At 47.2% G+C, this 20,479-nt stretch overlaps 2 protein-coding genes across 3 annotated transcripts in view; both read left to right on the top strand.

Moving 5' to 3' along the window:
• The window catches only part of IPO9 (importin 9), a 37,889-nt gene extending 28,463 nt beyond the window's left edge, over positions 1 to 9,426 (top strand). Inside the window, exons 18-24 of the mRNA XM_017821435.1 lie at positions 17 to 292; positions 2,323 to 2,489; positions 4,476 to 4,609; positions 6,085 to 6,204; positions 7,120 to 7,221; positions 7,625 to 7,701; positions 8,298 to 9,426. Coding sequence (XP_017676924.1) covers positions 17 to 292; positions 2,323 to 2,489; positions 4,476 to 4,609; positions 6,085 to 6,204; positions 7,120 to 7,221; positions 7,625 to 7,701; positions 8,298 to 8,408 — 987 coding nt within the window. The 3' untranslated portion in view covers positions 8,409 to 9,426. The remainder of the gene's footprint in view (positions 1 to 16; positions 293 to 2,322; positions 2,490 to 4,475; positions 4,610 to 6,084; positions 6,205 to 7,119; positions 7,222 to 7,624; positions 7,702 to 8,297) is intronic.
• A 2,260-nt stretch (positions 9,427 to 11,686) lies between these two features.
• LZTR1 (leucine zipper like transcription regulator 1) overlaps positions 11,687 to 20,479 on the top strand; it is a 35,337-nt gene continuing 26,544 nt past the window's right edge. For both annotated transcript variants that reach the window (XM_017821419.1, XM_017821420.1), the window contains exons 1-9: positions 11,687 to 11,871; positions 11,944 to 12,006; positions 12,316 to 12,372; positions 12,916 to 12,995; positions 13,360 to 13,468; positions 15,795 to 15,878; positions 17,324 to 17,381; positions 17,922 to 18,061; positions 19,087 to 19,288. In XM_017821419.1, the coding sequence (XP_017676908.1) occupies positions 11,696 to 11,871; positions 11,944 to 12,006; positions 12,316 to 12,372; positions 12,916 to 12,995; positions 13,360 to 13,468; positions 15,795 to 15,878; positions 17,324 to 17,381; positions 17,922 to 18,061; positions 19,087 to 19,288 (969 nt within the window). In that variant the 5' untranslated portion in view covers positions 11,687 to 11,695. The remainder of the gene's footprint in view (positions 11,872 to 11,943; positions 12,007 to 12,315; positions 12,373 to 12,915; positions 12,996 to 13,359; positions 13,469 to 15,794; positions 15,879 to 17,323; positions 17,382 to 17,921; positions 18,062 to 19,086; positions 19,289 to 20,479) is intronic.

Raw genomic sequence — 20,479 nt, 5'->3', positions numbered from 1 at the left:
CGGTTGTCTCGTGCAGAACGGCGGCGAGTGCCTGCGCGCGTACGTGTCGGTGGCGCTGGAGCAGATCGCGCAGTGGCACGACGAGCAGGGCCACAACGGGCTGTGGTACGTGATGCAGGTGGTGAGCCAGCTCCTGGACCCACGGACCTCAGAGTTCACCGCCGCCTTTGTGGGCAGGCTGGTCTCCACTTTAATTTCGAAAGCGGGAAGTGAGCTGGGAGAGAATCTGGACCAGATCCTCAGAGCTATCCTGAGCAAAATGCAACAGGCAGAGACACTCAGTGTGATGCAGGTGAGCGGGGTGGGCACCCAGGAGAGTGAGTAGAAGCACCGGGAAAAGACATTTTCATAATTTTTTTTCATTTTGTGCTTGATTATTTGTGGCTTGTGCAATTGGAGGGTCTGTGTATCTCTTGGAGTAGCCAGGAAGATGCCTGCTCTGATCATAGAATTGTGGAATATCCTGAGTTGGAAGGGACCCAGAAGGAACAAGTCCAGCCCATGGCCCTGCACAAGGCACTCCAACAACCCCACCATGTCCCTTGGAGCATTGTCCAAATGCTCCTTGAGTTCTGTTAGGCTTGGGGCTGTGACCACTGCCCTGGGGAGCCTGTTCCAGTGCCCAACCACCCTCTGAGGGAAGAATCTTTTCCTGATATCAAATCTAAACTTCCTCTAACACAGCTTCGTGGTGTTCCCTCAGGTCCTAAACCTTTTGTTGTCAGATTACATGGTAAGACAGGCTCTTGGGAGGAAGCTTTAATGCTCCTTGGATAGTGCACCATGCCCTTGTGCACCGTGCCCATTTAATGCACCATGCCCTTGTGCTTATGAGCAGTAAACTTTTGTAGTGATAGGGGTTCCCTCAGTAGGGATGTTATTGCAAAGGCAGCACGTGGTTTTGAGTGGGTTTGTGCTGTATTCCAAGGATAAATCCCTGGGAGTTGGGAGAAGGTGAGCTTTTGGTGGATGGAAGGTGTAGGTGGCCTCCATCAAGTGAGAAACCAGAGCATCACGATCTCTTCTAGCCTTGACCTACTTGCAGTGGCACAGTTTTATAGAGTGATTTTTGTCCCTGTGGTCTTCATTCTCTCTCCTGTCTTTCTTGTGTGTGCCCTCAGTGTAAAACAGCTCGTAATGGCTGCCCTGGTTCCTCAGCAGCACCTGGGGAAAGCTTTTTGCTGGCACTGCTGAGCAAGATCCTACCACTGCCCACAGTGCAGCACTCAGCTGAGGCTCACTCTGCTCTAACCCTGTTACCTTATTTCTCTGATTTTTGAATGTGCATTTTCAGCCAGCACATGGTGTGTCATCAAGGCCATTTGAATGTCAGCAGAGATCTCATCTGCTTTAAGATTTTTTTTTCCCCCTGGATACACTGCTGATCGTTAGCTGGAATGGCTCTCACTTTGCTTATTTTTGGATTTAAAAGATATAGAAGGTTAATCTAAAGCACTCCCATTCAGCCCCTGTAGCCAAGGGAAAAGAGCCTTTCATGATGCTGGATTTCTTCCCTGTGTTAGCCTGGAAGATGGGCCTCTGGAGTTGGGCAGCCTTTCCCTGAGGAAGGCTACAGAGGTGCCCTCCGAGTGGGAAACTGACATTTAGAGAGACACAGCAAATGAATTCTGCCTCTGGTCTTTAGGAGTTAGACTGCAAAACTGCATCTTGTAAAGAAACCTTTCCAAAACTTGCAGTTCTTTCCCTAAAAGCATGTGTTCAAAGTGCACTTAGAATTGGGAAGGTGCTGCTGAGTCATGATGTGATGGTGCAGGAGAAGTGTGAAGATGATGGTGGGAAATCCCTGGAGTGGAAGGGGAAGAGAATGTGGGTTCTGGCTGTGGACCAATAACTGTTCTTTGACCTGAGGGTGTGACACGTTTTTGCTGGACACATGCAGATCCCAAGCTCTATGCAGAGCCACCTCTGCAGCTTCTGCTCATGGAGCAAACTGGGCATTTGCAGTGTGAGTGTTGCCATACCATATTTTTGCTGGTCAAAAGTCAACTGCAACCAACCTCTGATATTTTTTAAATAGCTTTTTAATCTTCACTTTAGGGATGTTTGTTAGTTTGGGCATGGGCGTGAGTAGATTTATTCCTGCTGGGTGTTTTTGGGGTGATTGAACCCTGCTGTTGACTGTAGTAGTTTAGTGCCTGTGTTTGTAGCACAGTGTCTTGCAGCTGGTTGTACTTTCCCTTCTTCCTGGAGCTGGTAAGCACAGCTTCCATTCCTGCAGGGAACCCAGTTCCTTAAATATTTGATAAAACATTTTCAGCTATTAAATTATGTACAGCTAACATTGCCTTTCTCCTCCTGCAGTCCCTGATCATGGTGTTTGCTCACTTGGTTCACTCACAACTGGAGCCACTCCTGGAATTCCTGTGTAGCCTCCCCGGCCCCACTGGCAAGCCCGCCCTGGAGTTTGTGATGGCTGAGTGGATGAGCAGGCAGCACCTGTTCTACGGGCAGTATGAAGGCAAAGTCAGGTGGGATCCACAGCTCCAGTTGTGTGAGCTGCCATCATCCCATTGCCATTCAGTGCTGGGGGTAGGGAAAGGGGGAGCTGCTTTAGACTTGGATCCCTGTGTGCCAGTGTTGGGCAGAATTGGTTTTCCCTGCGCTGTCAGTTCAGCTCAGGAGAGCCCTGGTAACTGGAGCAAGCTCTGATCTTCCTCTTCAGTGCTCCTCCTGCTGCCTGGTGTCCCTGTGCTGGAACAGGCAGACAGGAGGGGGAAAGGGGTGTCTCCTGCAAGTACGGGAGGGCTTTTGTGATTGAACTTCTTTGAATGGGATGAGAATAACTTCCAGATGTGGAATCACCTTTGTAGACTACTGTGAAGTTTTGGGGTGTTGTAGGGGGTTTTGTAAGAGAATCTGGTGATTTCTTGTTGATTTGTTAAAGTCAATAAAGAAATCAACTGCAACAGTTTTCTCTCCCTTTTGCTGTGGAGCACATTTGTGTTCCAGTGGAGTCTGAGTGCCATATTCCAAAGCATGGGATGCTCTTTATTCATTTAAATTTTGCCACAGCTGCTGTCTTTGATCTTTCTGGGAACGTGAAGCCTCACAGACCACTCTAAGGGGTCTCACCAGCTGTTAACTCACTTCATAGTGTGTGTTGTTATGTTATTGTTATAAGCAGTCAGCCTGTGAAATAAATAATGAGAAAAAGCAGGTTCAAAATGGAAGTTAATAAATAATCGTGCAGGACAAGAGACAGGTTTGGGGATCTCTTGCTTTTTTTGGTCACACTTGATCTTTTTCACCCCTAAGCCCGGTGGTTTATCCCCATTTTGACAGTGCAGGGCTGTCTGCAGGATCCCCTGAGGCTGTTTATGGCACAGGGAGAAGCCAAGGCTGACACTGATGGGGAGAACAAGGTTAAAGGTGGTTGTTCAGAGCTGTCTCCTTGTTGTCCAAGATGAGAGTTGTTTGTGTACAGGTGGTGTGATAGGGCTCCATCCTGTAATAAACATTTGGATTTGGGTTGTTTGAGATGCCACTTACCATGCTTTAGAAAATGCTTGGTGTTTCATTGTCCTGAGGAAAAGCAGGGACTGCTCTGAGGAGCCTCTTGTTCAGGGACCCTGAGAGCAGCCAACACCTTCTGTGTGCAGCAGTCCCCCCCTGGTGAGGGCAGGTTGAAGAAATGGCTGTTTGGTCTTGAGTCACCTGATGAAAGGATGGGAAAACTTTGGGCAGCTCATGGTGACAGGTAAGATCTGGGTCCAGACCAGCAGAACTCAGAGCCATAGTGGGGGAGAGAGAGGGGGGGCAAGAAGTGAAAGCACAAAACAAATCGAGTTCCACAGAGCTCCAAAACTTCAGCTTGAGATTTGTGGAGCCTGGAGAGAGGTTTGGGAGTGCCAAGCACAGATGGTTGGCCTTGACCTGTAGTCAGCATCATCCTCAGTGTGACTTGAAAACAGCCTGGAACTGGAGAAGGTTTGAAAGTGTGGAGTAGAAATCTGAGCAGAAGAGATGGAAAGAGCTCATGAAGGTCTGAGTGTAGCAGAGCCACAAAGGACCAGAGGTGAAAACAAGCATTGAGGCTGGAGAAAGGGAGCAGATCATGGTTGCACATCAGCTGAATTACTGCTTTCTTGCCACTGCTTTCCTCTTAATTCCATCTTCATCTGCACGTGGTGCTTCAGGGATGTGTTTAACATTGTGGCCCTTCTGAACTGGACAAACCTTTCATATGTGTGTGCATGTGTGTACTGTTGATGGTGTTTAATCCAAAGCTTGGCCAGTTTTTGGCTGCTGTGCAGGTCAGGAGCTCAGTCCAGTTGTGGATGCTGACAGAAAGCAGAAGAAATGGGAAAATTCTATAGTGCTTGCTCTTGGCAAAAGTGTAGAAGATGGGGCATGTGGGTGTGTGCTCTGTGTTGTTCCCTGTTAGCAGGGCACTCTGAGAGCCAGACAGTTTGGGGAAATTCCGATCTGTAACTTTCCTATTCCCTGCTCCCCAGCTCTGTAGCATTGTGTAAACTCCTTCAGTATGGCATCAACACAGATGACAAGCGACTTCAGGACATCAGGGTGAAGGGAGAAGAAATATTTAATATGGATGAGGGAATTCGGACACGATCCAAGTCGGCCAAAAGTAAGTAACCACTTTTCTGTTTTTAAAAGGGTTTTTTTCTGTAGGTAGATGCTGTGAAAGGCCTTAAATAGGTCTGGCAGATCACACAGAGCTGTGGGAGATAGTTCCTGCAGAAGGTACATGTTGGTTTTTAGAGCTAATCCATACATCATGTACTTAATGTATCTGTTATTTGCCTTAATTCTGCCAAAGACTGATTTGGAAGACTCCTGATATCTGATTTAATATAACTGGATGAGGTGATTGTGGGATGGAGAGTTATTCACTGCTGTTTTGCATCATGAGACAGAATTGATAATTCCCTGGTGCCTGAGAGGAAAGTGGTTTTAGTGCATGCAGAGATTTTAAAACAAAGGGGTGTCTTTTTCAATGAGACACACAAATATCAGCAAGAATTCAACAAGTTAGAGATGCTTTTAAGGAAAGCTTTGGCCAGTCTCCTGCATGAGACTTGTCTTATTTTCAGTTGGCTGAACCCAGAGTCTTCAACTGGAGATTACTGTTGAGAGATTCATCTCTTAAATCAGAGAGGGCAGAGCTCTGGGCAGTTCTTGCTGAGGACTGAGCCCCAGAGGGAGGACATTGGGGAGCTGCTGTCCTCAGCTGTCTGTCAGACCTTGGTCCTGCCATGTGGTGTGATACCAGTTGTGGGATGGGATGTGGTGGCTGTACAGATCCAAACTGGGAGCCTGTTGAGGCTCCTTGAGTTTTCGGCTGCCACGGGCTTGGGATTTGGAGTGAGGCAGGGCCAGGGAAGGACTATGGTGACAGCTAAAGAGATAAATAGGGGGAAGCTCTAGGAGTATAAGAGGTAAGTGATGGTCACAAAGCACTTACTGCCTAATTATTCTTGGCTTAAGAAACCCCAAACCAACTGGTCTGGTCAGACTGAAGAATGGTAACTGCTGGCATTTGAGTTAAACAAAGATTAATGCTAATACCAGTAAGGGCTAAAACTGGTGCTCCCAGTTTCTTTATTTGATAGGAACTTTACTTCTGTGATTAAGGGCAAATGCACTGTCTAGCTATCCCTATGGAATAGTTAAGCCCTGCAGGAACACCAGTGAGGAAAAGATGGAGCTGACAGTGGCTCAGATGGGGCAGAGCCACACCTGGGGTTGCTGCACTGCTCATTTACATGAAAGCATTGGTGGATGTGTAAATGTACTTCAGGAAAGCAAGGCTGTTCCAGATGACTCCATTAATCAGCCTGCAGGAGTAGAGTCACACATTCATTCAGCTGTGAAGGTTTTCCCCCTGCCTTCTCTGCACTCAGAATATGCAAGATTGATGTTGTGGTTAAGATCTTTGGGAATGTAGCTGTGAGGGTATATGAAAAGAATGCTTGGAGGGTATGTGTCAATTGTTTTTAGTTCCCAACCTCCCAAACAAGTTAAAACCAACTCCAACAAAAAAAAGGTGTGTTTTTTACAACATTTTATTAAAAGCAGCATGAATATTTTTTTTTCTTATAGATCCTGAGCGCTGGACAAACATTCCTTTGTTAGTAAAAATCTTAAAATTAATAATAAATGAACTCTCTAATGCAATGGAAGCAAATGCATCTAGACAGACAACTGCAGATTGGAGCCAAGGTAAAATGCTGGGTTTGCTTTTTCTCTTTCCATGACTTAAATATACTTTGTCTTCTCTTGAGAAGCATTCTATAGTAATAAGAAATTCACAGCAGTAAATCGTGGTACCTGTAATTACATAGGCTTGAATAGTGATCCAAAGGATAAGCTCATAGAATCACAGAATCCCAGGCTGGTTTGGGTTGGGAGGGACCTTAAAGCTCATCTCATCCCAGCCCCTGCCATGGGCAGGGACACCTTCCACTAGCCCAGGTTGCTCCAAGCCCTGTCCAACCTGGCCTTGGACACTTCCAGGGATGGGGCAGCCACAGTTCTCTGGGCAGCCTGTGCCAGGGCCTCACCATCCTCCTAGGGAAGAATTTCTTCCCAGTATCCCATCTAATGCTGTCCTCTGTCAGTGTGAAGCCATTCCCCCTTGTCCTGTCACTCCATCCCTTGTCCAGAGTCCCTCTCCAGCTCTCTTGTCTTGTTGTACAGATTATCATTAGCAACTTCCAGCACAACAGCTCTTCCTTCCCTGTGCCATATTTTAAGTGCTATCAATCTCTTCCAGGTAAAAATAAATAAAATGGAAGAACAAGACCAGTCAGTGTTGTGTATCCTTGAACCTGTAAATTATATTGGGCTAGTTTGGAAGATGGGATCTGACCATGTGCCAGTAAAACTATCTTTTCGTGGTTATCTGGTTTGCCTTTCTTCCTCCCTGACTCAAGCATCCATTCTTGCTGCTGCTATTTGCTTGGCTCCAGTTCTGGAATCATTCCAAAAGAACAGGGAGCTTTGCAGGTGTTTCCCTTTGTCGACTCACACACGCAGGGATGTTTTTGCCTACAGACTCCAGTCCCCTGTAGAGTGATCACAGACTGGACCTCTTGGAATTTGCATTATTTCTAGAATATTGTTTTTTCTAAACAGATGATTCAAATGATATGTGGGAGGATCAGGAAGAGGACGAGGATGAAGATGAAGGCTTAGCAGGACAGTTCCTATCAGATATTCTTTCCACAAACAAGTATGGTGAGTAACAGCGTTAAAGTCCTTACTCAGAGCAAAAATGGAGTAGGTGACACCCTAGTCAAAGTTTTCTTCCCTTGTCAGCAGCAAAACAGAGGCTGCAGGCACGGGGAAGGAATTCTGTTCTGGGATTGTGAATAAGGACCTTCTGGAGAGGGCCATGGCTTTGAGTGATTAAATCACTGCATAATAAATAACATCACCTGGGGGTTCACAGGCTGCACAAGCTTCAGAGGTTTCTGTCACATGACCTAAAGGAGTGAATATTCTGGATAGAACTTTTTTTTCCCCCAGCAGTGCCGAAACGATTTACTTTTGGATCCTTGGGTTTCAGTTGTCTAATAGGAAACTTCCTGAGATGTTTTGCTTTGTTTGATGTTAAAACCTGCTGATTTGCCTCTGACAGATGAGGATTACTATGAAGATGATGAAGAGGACGATCCAGATGCATTAAAGGACCCTCTTTACCAAATAGATCTCCAGGTGATGCTCTAGAATGAGGGGTTTTATCAGATTCTAATTATTCTTTATAAACTTTAATTTTTTTTAATGTTGTGTTTTAACAAATCTGTAAGCACTGGAAACATCAGCTATTGATTGTTATCCCAAAGGGATGCAGTTAATTGAAATTTTTTTTGGAAGAGCTGAGTATTCAAAAAATTTCTGGAGCTATTTTTCCATATGATCAGTATCTGTTAACCTGAAAATGTAAATGGAGAAAACTCTTTGAACAGAGAGAGATAAGACTTTTCTACTCATGAGCTGCACAGCTACTTGCAGAAGTCAGGAGTAGATTGAACAGTGAACATGACAGAATTTCATACTCCACTTGGAGGTGCTCCCACCCAGTCAGCCCCTGTGTGACACTTTGCTCCTGCTTTTCCCACCACCTGCAGCTGTTGGTGAGCCCTTCCCTCTGCTCCCACCCTTCCCTCTGCTTCCACTCCTCCTCCTGCATCGCTCCTCTCTCTTCCTTTCAATCCCAGGGTCTTACTTGGTGTATGTCTCTCTTGACACATGGAAGCAGCAGGATTTCCAAGAAGAGTTGGTGCTGACCAGGTGTTTTCTGTCCCTTCCAGGCCTATCTCACCGAATTCCTGTGCCAGTTTGCCCAGCAGCCCTGCTATGCCATGTTCTCCGACCACCTCAACGACAACGAGAAGCGAGTGCTTCAGGCCATTGGGATATAGACCCACTCCAGAGACCAGACCCATCATATCTGAACAACAGGTTATCTTTGGCTAATTCCACGTTTTATGATTGAACATAAAACATTTTCCAGTGTCTGCCTGCCTGTTCCAGGTGGGCCATGGCCTCGTTGCGATGTATTGAGCCTCATCTTAACAGGAGTCTGCTGAGGGAGGGAATCCCGAGAAAGCAGCAAGGACATTGCACATCGGTCTCACCATGGGAGCACTTTCATTTTCCACAGTAACTTTCCAGGAATTTCTTAAAGATTTAAAAAAAAAAGGTGTCCTTAATATTTTTAAAAGCAAACTGTCTCTGCCTGTGAAGAGGCACTTGACTGAGTTTCCCACAGCACAGTTGGACAGAGAAAGGAACTGGGTCACTTACGGATTGCTTGGATGTACCTTGAGAAATGGGAAGGTTCTTCCTCTTGGCACTCACGTAACACAGGGTAAAAATCTTGATCCTACAACGTGACTTCTTTTATAGAACCACAGACTCTTATCAGAGCTGCCTGGATGGGATGGAGCCTGTTCATGGGAGTTTGGAGGGGAAGCTGAGATAATAAACCCGAGTGCATATCTTCTCTCCTGGTGTGGATGGGGCTCTGTCGCTCACATCTGCTGTCCACTCCCACGGGAGCAGTTCTGTGCTAACACTTGTGTGTGCACATACTCAGAGGAAGCCACCACTTAAATTTCTGTTCCTGTGGCATGTGGCTACGAAAGACTGATTTTCTGGAACACAGGGAGCCACGATTTTTAGGGGGGAAAAAAAACTGATTGTATTTAACATATTTGCTCCGTGACAGCCACTCTGAACTCCTCTGCTTCTTTCACACTCCTGTGTGTATTCTTATAGAGTGGTAAAAATAACATTTGCAAATTGATTTCCCCATGAGAACAGCGTGATGTATCTCACACCACCTCTCTGCCTTTGGTTCCCTTTTGGGGGAAAGTGAAAATAAAACTATTAAAATGTACATTGGTATCCTTCTTATAAAAACAGATTTAAAAGGAACTTGCGCTTGTTTCCTGAAGTCACTTTTTAAAGACATATTTCTCCTTAGGACACTTTCTGTACATGTTGCCTGGAGGATGTTAGGAGTCACCTGAACACAAAGGGAGTCCTGTGCTGGATACATCTCAAACAACGAGCTGAGCCATTGTAGAGTTTCCTTTCTTAAGAAAGGCACTTGCTGTTCCTTTGTGGAATAATTTGCTTCGACGTTGTATCAAAACCTCCATAAGCTGGAGTCATTCTGTATCTTGCTGGTCTCATGTTATGGCTGAGAATGGGCAGAGCTGGGGCAATCCCCCATTCCCTGGAGACTCCTCTGAGCCGTCCTCAAGTTCTCAGTATTTTGTGTGCCTGACTAACTCTATGAGAAGCAGAGTTTGAAGCCTGACTTTTATGTGTCTAATAAGGTACAAGCTCTTTCCATGAAGTTGTGTCGCAGTGTCTTTCTTCCTTGTGGATTCTCTGGTCTATAAGAATATCTAATTAAACTTGGTGCCCTGGCCCTCCTGTCGTACTATAAGGAGTCTGTTAGGAGTTTTGTTCTTGGGCCTTTGTCTCTTTCAGCTTTCACTGAAAAGGGAAAATAATTAAACTGAACTGTGCAGTCTTTCTTGGAAGCCCTCTGAGAAGCCGATGGCTGCAGGGGTGTGTCCTGGTAGCTGTGCAGGAAGGGTCAGGAGTGTCCTCAGAAGGACCAGGACCAGCTATTTTTGCCCCGTGTGTTGGCAGCAAAGGCTCAAAACCAGCCATCCATACTTGGAGGTAAGTGAATGCCAGACATCTGGAAGCATCAAGGTGTGTTTTGGGGTGTCAGGAGTAAACAGTGCATTGAAGGCTGGTTTGCTCTGGTGGGGGCTGGAGCTGAAGCTGGAGCTGGCTGGACTGTGCCTCAGAGGATCTTTGGGCAGGTCAGAGGGTGGGTTTAAACAAGACCATGAAGAATGAGACTGACACAGTGGTACTGACACTGAACTGAGACATCCAGGGGTGTCTGTGTGATTGTAAGGTCCAAAAGGTGGCTGGGCCAGTGTCATGTTCCTGCTGGGCTCGGTGTGTTGGGAGAAGCTGCTTTGATTTGCAGCTATCAGTGGTTTTTCCAGAAGAGTGAGAAGGGATCAGTGGCGTTTGGGGACCAGTGCTCTGCATTCTTCTGCCTACAGCCTCAGCTCGGGTGCAGCCTGGGCTGGCCGGGCACGGTGCAGGAGCTGGAATTTGGGAGCAGCCCTGGAGCTGGTCCTGTCCCCAGGATGGGCACAGGTCCTGCAGCAGCTATTGCCAGTGAACTCACCCTGTGCCGGGTTTCTTGACGAGAAATACTCTGACTCAAGCATTCCCCTAGAAGAGGCTGGATAGAGTTTGGGAGACGGTGCATGAGGGAGATGGTTTGAGGGAACTCATCAAGGTCCTGCTGGTGCTCGTGACTTTGTTGCTTTTTGGCCTTCTAACTGTCCTCCTTGCTAACAGAATTCCAAATGCTCCATGATGTGCCTCTAAACAAGGATTGTTTGCTGCAGGAATTCTGCCAAAACAACTCTGACCAGTAATAAGGTGATTGCTCGGGATGGAAGCTGCTGGACTCCGTGGAGCTGTGTCTGTGGTCTGGTTTTGAGGTGCAGCACCCCTCACATTGTCTGCTGTTGGGAACAAACTTAAGTAATAGTCATAGAGGTGACTGACACCATGTTAGGAAATACAAACTAAACGAAAACCGAAGGGTGGGCGACTGCACAACCCTGGGCACGTACCACTGCTGTGTCGGTGCCTGGCACCCGCGTGCCCTGCTCGGGGCTCTCCGTGGGGATGAACCGGGCGTTGAATGCTTGCTGGGTGTTCTCCTGGGAGCAGCGCTAAACCCCGACCTAAGCTCCGAGCCCGCCGCGTTTAACCAGCCAACAGCCCAGCTCGGACCCTGGAATGAGACTTAATGCATATGCATGAGTATTGATCTTGGTTTGTTTGGGGGTTTTTCTATTAACAAATAAAACTCTTTTAACGTATAATCCCGCCTGGATCCCCGTCCTTGTCGGGGCCACCGCGGATCTCCGCGAGCACCGCGGGCCTCGAACCCGGGACCTTCAGCGCCTCAGCACCGCCCCTCGGAGCGGTGCATGCTGGGGGCTGTAGTCCATGGTTGGGCAGGGGGCAGGTCAAATCCCTCAGCCGCGGGGCACGCCGGGAGTTGTAGTCCGGCGAGGAGGTGAGCGGCGCGCCGGAAGTCCCGCGCGCGGGGCACGCCGGGAGCTGTAGTCCCACGGGGCAGGCGCGGGCCATGGCGGCGGCCACAGCCCCGGCGGGCGGCGCGGGGCGCTCGAAAGTGGCGCCGAGCGTGGACTTCGATCACAGCTGCTCGGACAGCGTCGAGTACCTCACCCTCAACTTCGGGCCCTTCGAGACCGTGCACCGCTGGCGCCGCCTCCCGCCCTGCGACGAGTTCGTGGGGGCCCGGTGAGCGGGGGAGCGGGAGGGATGGCGGGGAGGGGGGTCCCGGCGCCTCTGACCCGTCTATGCCGCCCGCAGGCGCAGCAAACACACCGTGGTGGCTTATCGGGATGCGATCTACGTGTTCGGCGGGGACAACGGGTAAGGGGAGCCGGAACGGGGAGAGCGAGTGCGGGGGAGCACGGCCGGGGCTTGGCAGAGGGGCGTGGGAGTAGCGGAGTGCGAGGGGAGCGGGGTGTGAGGGGAGAGAAGTGCGAAGGGAGAGGGGTGCGAGGGGAGAGGGGTGCGAGGGGAGATGGGTGTGAGGGGAGATGGGTGTGAGGGGAGATGGGTGTGAGGGGAGCGGGGTGCGAGGGGAGATGGGTGTGAGGGGAGCGGGGCTGAGGGTCTGTGGCCATCCCTGTCCGACCCCTGGCCCGGCTCAGCCGCCTCTCCCGTCCCTCCCCTCAGGAAAACGATGCTGAACGACCTGCTGCGCTTCGACGTGAAGGACTGCTCGTGGTGCAGGTGGGCAGCGCAGCCCCTCGCCCGCCCCCGGGCGCTGGCAGGGCTGGCACACACGGCGTCTTTTCTCAGCACCTCCAGTCCGGGTGTAAAAGTCTGTGGCTCTACCAGAGCATCTGAGGGAAGTGTCACCCCCAGCCAGCGCTGTCACAGCTGATCCCTGCCAGCCGGGGTCACCTCTGTTCCTGCAGCCTGTGGGAGGGCAGAGGGACCCGGCTGCTGCACCCCTTGGGGCAGGGAAGGTGCTGAGGGAGGCTCATACCTGTCTTGCCTCCTTTCCTCTGGACTGTGCAGTCTGTCTTGTCTCACCTGTGCCCCACTTTCCAGCTCTGCCAAACAGATTTCAGCAGCAGCATGTTTGTAACCATTTATGCTGCAGCACTGTGTCGTAAAATCGTAGTGTAGTCAAGAATCCAAAACTGGTGAAACACTCAGGAACAGTAGAATAACTTCTAACAACTGGGGTTTTTTTTGAATCTGAACAGTAGCTTTGAGTGCCTGAAGCACGACCAGGGTGTTTGACTGCTGCTGTTCTAACTTGTGCAGGGCTTTCACGACGGGGACCCCGCCGGCACCGCGGTACCACCACTCTGCCGTGGTCTACGGGAGCAGCATGTTTGTGTTTGGTAAGGCAGCAGCAGGTTACAATTGTGGTTGGACTGGTAAATGTGCTGCCGTGTTGGTTTGGAAAAAGAACAGGAGATTTTTAGGAAGTGTCAAAAGATCTCAGTCAGTAGTAAATCCAGTATTTTTCATGCAATTTCAATTTTAGGTTGGAAATACTTTTGCTGTTTTGTTTAAAGTAAAGAAGACTTGAAACTCATTACCACAGTGATTCTGTAGGAGATGATGTGGAGGAAAAGTCTCTCACCTGTAGTAGTTAGATACCAGATACCTGCTCTTTGTGGAATGTAGAGTTTCTCCTAATACAATGCCCTGGACTGTGTATGCTCCACTGCCTTAGAGTCTAATGAAATTCTTATTGCCCAGGTGGTTACACTGGAGACATTTATTCCAATTCCAACCTGAAGAATAAAAATGATCTCTTTGAATATAAGTTTGCAACTGGACAGTGGACAGAGTGGAAGACTGAGGGAAGGTAAGAGCTGGTGTCTTTGCCCGTTGCTTCTGGGGACTTGGCCCTGTTTCACATGGCACAGGCAGAGTTAGTTACAGTACTCATGTTAGGGCTGCAAGATGATTGCTGCTCTGGTTTCTCAATTAAGTTTTCTGAAAATTATCTTTGGTTCTAGAAGAGTTTTTTTGCAAGGCCTCCACTCCAGAGTGCACTGTAGTGGAAATTTGCCCAAAATCCACTCTTCATGTTTCACGTCTGTGACAGGAGGGACGGGAGCAAAGGAAGCTGGGAGCAATTTTCTTTTGAATTGTTTCAGTTTCAAGGATAGCATGGAATTTGTTGATCCCTCTTGATCCTGAGCTTTCAGCATTTCACAAAAAATGAAAATCAGTAACACATTACTTCCTGAAGTTGACTCATTTCAGAATGCCATTCCTGACACTGATTGTGATCCAGCTACTTAGGGTATTTTTACAATGGCCTGCAGTGACAGGACAATGGGGAATGGCTTCCCACTGCCAGAAGGCAGGGTTAGGTGGGATGTTGGGGAGAAATTCTTCCCTGTGAGGGTGATGAGGCCCTGACACAGTGTATCAGGGGTTAATTACAGTGATACTTTTGGTCTGTGTTCGGCCCAGCCACCTGTGAAAGCTTTGTTCTGTCCCTGCCAAGTTATGAGAAAACAAGCATTGATAAAACAGAAACTTTGTCCTTGAAGGGAGTTTTTGTATGAACTATGTATAATTGGTGTTCTGTGGTTGGCTAATTGTTCTCCAAGGAGAAATTGAAGACTATAGTGATGAAGGACGCCCCCAGACTCGTTTGGAAAAGACCCCTCCGAGTGCAGTACACAGGGAAAAGCCACTCGTGGGCAGAAGAGGTGCACTTACATAACCAAGGGGGTGGGACTGAGAACCTCTGGCAGGGCAGTACTGGCCACACCAGCCTAGACAGGCATAATCAGTTAATTGTATAAAAAAGCAGATAGCTCCTTTTTGGGGAGCTAGGTTCACATCAAGGACAATGTTGCCTTTGCCGATTTGTGAACTTACTGACTTTCCAGGGATGCAGCTTCTGCTGTTGGTAATTATAGGCATTCTAGGCTGGTGAGGTAACTTTATGGGCAACAGCTGGGTGACTGGGGGAGGTCGTGCTGGGGGCTTATTTCTCTCCTCCTTCCTCTCTTTTGAGTTCATTCGTTTTGTTGGCCACCTCTTGGTAATAAATATCAGTTTTGTTGAGCTTGCAATGGTGTCATGGTTTCAAGATTTCGGTATGCTCGAATCCTCCCTAATACACACAGGTTGCCCAGAGAAGCTGTGGCTGCCCCATCCCTGGAAGTGTCCAAGGCCAGGTTGGATGGGGCTTGGAGCATCCTGGGCTAGTGGAAGGTGTCTCTGCCCATGGCAGGGGGTGGAATGAGATGAGCTTAAATGTCCTTTTCTGCCCAAACCGTTTTATATTTCTGTGTTTACCACTCCCCAGTATGGGCCATACAGTGTCTTTACCTGCAGTCCTTTACATATTTGAAGTTTCTGAAAAGCAGACTTTAGTGAGCAGAGCAAAGGGAACATTTGTAATTGTGATTTGTGGGGAGGGTTGAGGAATGTACAGTCCATTCTTGCATTGCTGTTACTCACCTCTGATGAGCACATGTTATGTTTTAGAACATAGACCACATTAGTGTTTTCTCTTTCGGTTATCCTAGCAACTTGGGAAATCTTGGAGATTAATTCTTACTCACAGTACAAACTCAGATGTCCCTGTCCTTCCCCACAGTTACAGTGTTCATACTGCACAGTGACCTCAGACAAGCCAACAGGTGCCTTGTGGCATCTCAAGTTTGTTCAACCTGGCTGATTTAGTAAAAACAACAGAGATTGTGGAAGAGAAATCGTAGGTTTATCTTTCATTGTTAGCACTGTATCAGGAACAGCCTTGAATGATCCCAAACCAGAATCTTGAGCTCTGTCCTGGTCTCATTTCCGTGTCCCACCTGCTTAGCGTGTGGGAATACATGTAGGGATTGCCACCTTCCTGTACCAATGGTGCTATGAATTGTCCAATTATTTAACTACTTTCCTTAAGATACTCTTAAGAGTATTTGAGTCCTGGCAAGGAATTAGTTGGGATTTTTTTGTTTATAAGGTGGTTTCTCTCCAGTGAAGGCAGCAGAGCGCAAGACTAACACGTGCCCCTCAGAGGCTCAGTGTTTGGAGGGTGGATGGCAGAAGCCATTTTATGTAGGAGACTTCCTTCTTCTTACATTTGCATTGTAGCTGTGACACAGATCCCTCTACAGCCCCTCTGCAGCTAACATTTTTTTCTGCATTTTCTCCCTTTGCAGGTTGCCAGTGGCCAGGTCAGCTCATGGTGCCACAGTGTACAGTGACAAGCTGTGGATCTTTGCTGGATATGATGGCAATGCACGGTATGGGTGGGATCACCCTCTCCCTGAGTGCTTTTGTGAAATCCCAGCTCTTCAGTTTCCACCTCTGTAGAGGCATTTCCGTATCCCAAGGGCTTTAAACACACAACTGGAGCTTTGCAAACCCAGCCTGTTGTTGGGTATCACACTTTTGCAATTCACCATCTCATGGTCAGATAAGTATGTGCTTAAAACCTAAAAATCCGGTCACTCAGAGTGGCTGTGGCTGTGTAATTTCACAGCCTGCTTGGTTGTAAGGATGCAAAATGATCTCTGAAATTTGGCAAATGTGCATTTCTCAAAAGATCCCCTGCACAGACTGGCTGATGTTGCTGAAGACTTAGAGAGCAAAGCTGGATTTGCTGTGAAGTCATCTGACAGAACTAAGAGCAATGTGTCAGCTTTTTCTCTGAAAATCTCTGAAAATATGTGATATTTAGGTTGAAAGGAGGTGGGATTTCAGATGGGAAAAGACTGGAAATGAGTGGTACCAGGAAGTTAAAGAGAGCCTGGTGCTTTGTCTCACAGCAGTTCTTTGAGTTTGCTATTGGTCTGTCAGGGAAAAGTCAATTCTGAACATTAATATTTTTTTGTCTTGATGAACTTGAGGAGTAATTTACTGATTGTTGATGTACAGCATTTGCATTGTGAGAGCACACAGAGATTGTCACAAATGAGGACCTGGATTGCCTCCTCTTCTGAGGAGAATCTGCAGAAGAGTTTCCAGCTCCTCAAAGTCTCCAGAAGAACTGCTGTTAATTGGGAAAACAGATGGGATCTCTTTGTTATTTCTGGAGGAGGAATTGGTGTCAGATGCATGACTCTGTGGGATTGTTCAGTGCCAGGTTAGGGAGTCCCCTGAGGGCCTTGGTAGCTGGAAGGAGGGAGTGGGTGAGAGGAGCTGTCTAATTTATGTTAAATGTGTCTAATCGTGGTAAAAAATGTCTTTTTGTGGAACGTGAGCCTCCAGGCAGATTTGAACAAAGGAAATGTCTGTAGTTACAGAGTAACTTGTCCTGGGAACAGCACAGTCAGAGATGTGTCAGTTTACCTGCTTTGTCCTTTGTGTATTTAAGGAAGGATTCAGCCCCATAAATAATTGCTGGGGTCAGTCTCAGCAGTTAGCAGGGATGAGCAGAAGGATACAGGGTAATAAAGGGTATTTCTGTAAAAATCCTGAAGATTAAATAGCTCAAATGCTTAAGCTGCAGACTGAGTCACTGTGTGTAACTGTTAACTTCAGTGTACTCGTAAGCAGCAAGATGCTAAAGCAAGCTGGGGTGAGGCTGTCAAATTTAGGTACAGGGAAAAAAGTTGGTTTTCTATTAGTGGAAGCAGGAGATTCTTCCTGTGCAGTGGGAATTTTGATGAAATAGGGGTTTTGTCCTTTCAGTGTCATTACTGAAAATGAACTGTTTCAAATCAAGCATTTTTGTGTTATGGCACAGATTAAATGACATGTGGACAATTGGCCTTCAGGACAGAGAGCTGACCTGCTGGGAAGAGGTAAGAAGCTTTAGTTTCAAGTAACACATGGAATTATGTTTTTTGGTTTTCTTGCACAGTTATTTAAAATTTCCTACACTGGACTGCACTGCTCGCTCTCCAGAATGTGCTTTTGACCCACAGTGAAAAGAAACAGTTAAAATTTGATTTGGAAAACCAAGTGTATATGAAAGGGTGATTTTTGCTTGTGAATCCATGAACTGAACCTGGACTGCCCAGGTGGATTTGCTGTGCCCCCTGGGAACAGCACTGCATTCCCATTCAGACCATTGCCATGGACTGAGAGCTTGACTGATCGGAGTCCTGATCCTTCCAGTCCTAGGAGCTTTAGGAATGTGTCCTCCCAACCTTTTTATCCATGGAAAATCAGTCTGTGCAGACACGTGAGCACAGCACAAGTCGATTACCTGCCGCCAGCTTTCCAGGGCACAGTGTCTGCACACAGAGCTGCTGTGTGCCTGGTCTGCCTGAGCCTCCTCAGTGTGTGGAGTTGTGCCCTGAAATAATGCATTTCTAATTTTGAACTTCATTATCTTTCAGATTGAACAAAGTGGTGAAATTCCTCCCTCATGCTGTAATTTTCCTGTGGCGGTTTGCAAAGATAAGATGTTTGTTTTCTCTGGCCAGAGCGGAGCAAAGATTACCAATAATCTCTTCCAGTTTGAATTCAAGGAAAAGATGTAAGTGTAGACAGTTAAGTCGTGCAAAATCCACATAATCCTTGACTGCTTGAGTTGAGAAATGCAAATACTTAAGGGTATTGAGGAAGGATGCTGCATCTCCTGACAAAGAAGAGTAGATAAGAAAAAATATGGACTGTTTTCACGAGACTTTGTCATTTGCCATGTGTGTCAGATTGGTCTTTTTCAGCAGCTGAACAGAAAATTCAGTAGATTCACTTTAAATGGGAATTGTGAATCTCAGTGTGCTCAAAATGGGATGCCAGATATTACCTTCCTAGGAGGATTAAAACCAGAGGTCCTGTGAAATACCAATTCATTCTGGAGCCACTGGGAAATGTAAAATGCCAAGTATTTGTGAAAATCCTGAGTATTTAGTTTGAGACATTTGGTGTGACTTGCTCTGATAATATGGCCTGATGGGATAAAAATGCCAAAAAGTGGGAATACAGATGCACCAGTGTGTTCTGACAGCCTGATCTGGCTGGTTTGTGGCTGAAGTGGAACCATAACTGAAACAGCAGCTGATGGCCTTCAGGCCATGGCTGAAATCATACTGTCAAAGTGAGTGATTCCTTCTCCAAGTGGGACATGGCATCAGAATGGTGCCCTAGGAGGGGTTAGTTCCTGAAATTTGTGAGAATAGATCACCTATTCCTACCCAGGTTGTTTTCTTTGAGCTGCTGGGATTCACATGAACACATTGGGGTTCACATGAACACATTGGGGTTCACATGAACACATTGGGGTTTACACGAACACATTGGGGTTCACATGAACTCATTGAACAGCTGGGATTCACAGTAACACACTGAGGTTCAGATAAAGTGCATTGGCTTTATCATGTTCTTGGAGGTTCAGCAAGACAGAGCTGGTGCAGGTCTCAGCAACCTGCGGCGTGTCAGCTGTTCTCCTGCGGGTTCAGCGAGTGCTGTAACAGGGCTCCTCTGTGCTTGTGATCTGAGAGTTAGAAAATTTAAAAGAGTTGTAAAAAAAAATGCCCTGTTTCCTGTTGACTGTCCCAGCTGGACACGGATTCCCACTGAGCACCTGCTCCGGGGGTCCCCCCCCCCTCCCCAGCGGCGATACGGGCACACGATGGTCGCGTTCGACCGGCACCTCTATGTGTTTGGGGGGGCTGCAGACAACACGCTGCCCAACGAGCTCCACTGCTACGACGTGGACTCCCAGACCTGGGAGGTCATCCAGCCCAGCCCAGACAGTGAGGTAAAACCTTCCTTTTTGTGCGTTTTCTTTTTTGCTCTGGACATTTTTTTTGACAAGGACGTTGGCTTTTCTTCCCACAGGTGGTTAATCAGCTCAAATATTGTGGGCAACAGTCCTTAAAAATTAGTCAGTGTTGACACATTTAAAACTTTGCTTTGCACTGTTTAAAGAAATACCATGAAACACTTGTAATTAGAGCTATGAGTCAGTCATTATTTGGGAAAATTTTATGATGAATTCACTGCATACCAGTGGTTCTGTGATTGGCTGTGCGATGCTCTTGAAGCAGAATTCAAAGCTAAACAAAGTTTGATTGTGTCACTGTAATGCCCAAGCACGTAAAATCTTATAAATTCTGATTATACCGAATAGCATTTCCCTTCTAGGTCAAGTGTAAAGTGTTTGCTTATAAAGGTGTGGCTGGAAAATAGTAATAGGGCTCATAAAGGGCTTTTTTGAACATACTAGCATTAATAAGAGATATAAATTTTAAAATGCCAGTTTTTTACATGGACGTCAAAAGGCTGTAGACCACCAAGGGCCAAGGCAACACCCCAAATGAGAAAAAATTTAAAAAAAAGGTAAGATGACTAACATCTTTTGGGCTACTCATTCCAAGGCAGTGATTTTGTGATAAAATGCCAATTTTTTCTCATAGTGCAGCTACAGATCCTGTCTGGGATCAGCTGGTATTCCAGGTGGAAGTGGCAAGGGCTTGCCTGGCTTCAGTGCACATTTCAGTAAATGTGGTTCCAGTGGCCTCTGATCATTTCATCCCAGACTGCACAAGCAGTTGGTTCCCTGGAGCTCGTACTGAAGTGTGAGATTCCTGGCTTTGGAATGGTGGCGTTGGCTGCCTTTGTTGATTTGAACAGATTTTACCTGAAGCCGCATTAAAATACTGCAGCTGATGTGGCAGCAGGTTGGGATTGTCCAGCTGCTGTGCAGGGGATGCTGCGTGTGCTGGACATGGGAACTGCAGAGACTGAGAGAGCTGAGTATGGCAGGGATTAGTCAGGTGCAGAGTTACTAATTTAACCAGTATTGGTGTGACAGTGCTCACCCTCTGAGTGCTGTGCTCTGTGGGTGGCGTGTTTTAGTGTGTTTGGTGTGTTTGGTGTGGTTTGGTTTGTTTTGTGTGGTTTGGTGTGTTTGGTGTGTTTGGTGTGTTTGGTGTGTTTGGTGTGTTTG

Source organism: Lepidothrix coronata, unplaced genomic scaffold, assembly GCF_001604755.1.
Source record: "Lepidothrix coronata isolate B3197 unplaced genomic scaffold, Lepidothrix_coronata-1.0 Scaffold90, whole genome shotgun sequence".
Lineage (NCBI taxonomy): Eukaryota > Metazoa > Chordata > Aves > Passeriformes > Pipridae > Lepidothrix > Lepidothrix coronata.
Note: the sequence above shows the minus strand (reverse complement) of the source record. Positions and strands in the feature narration are given on the sequence as shown.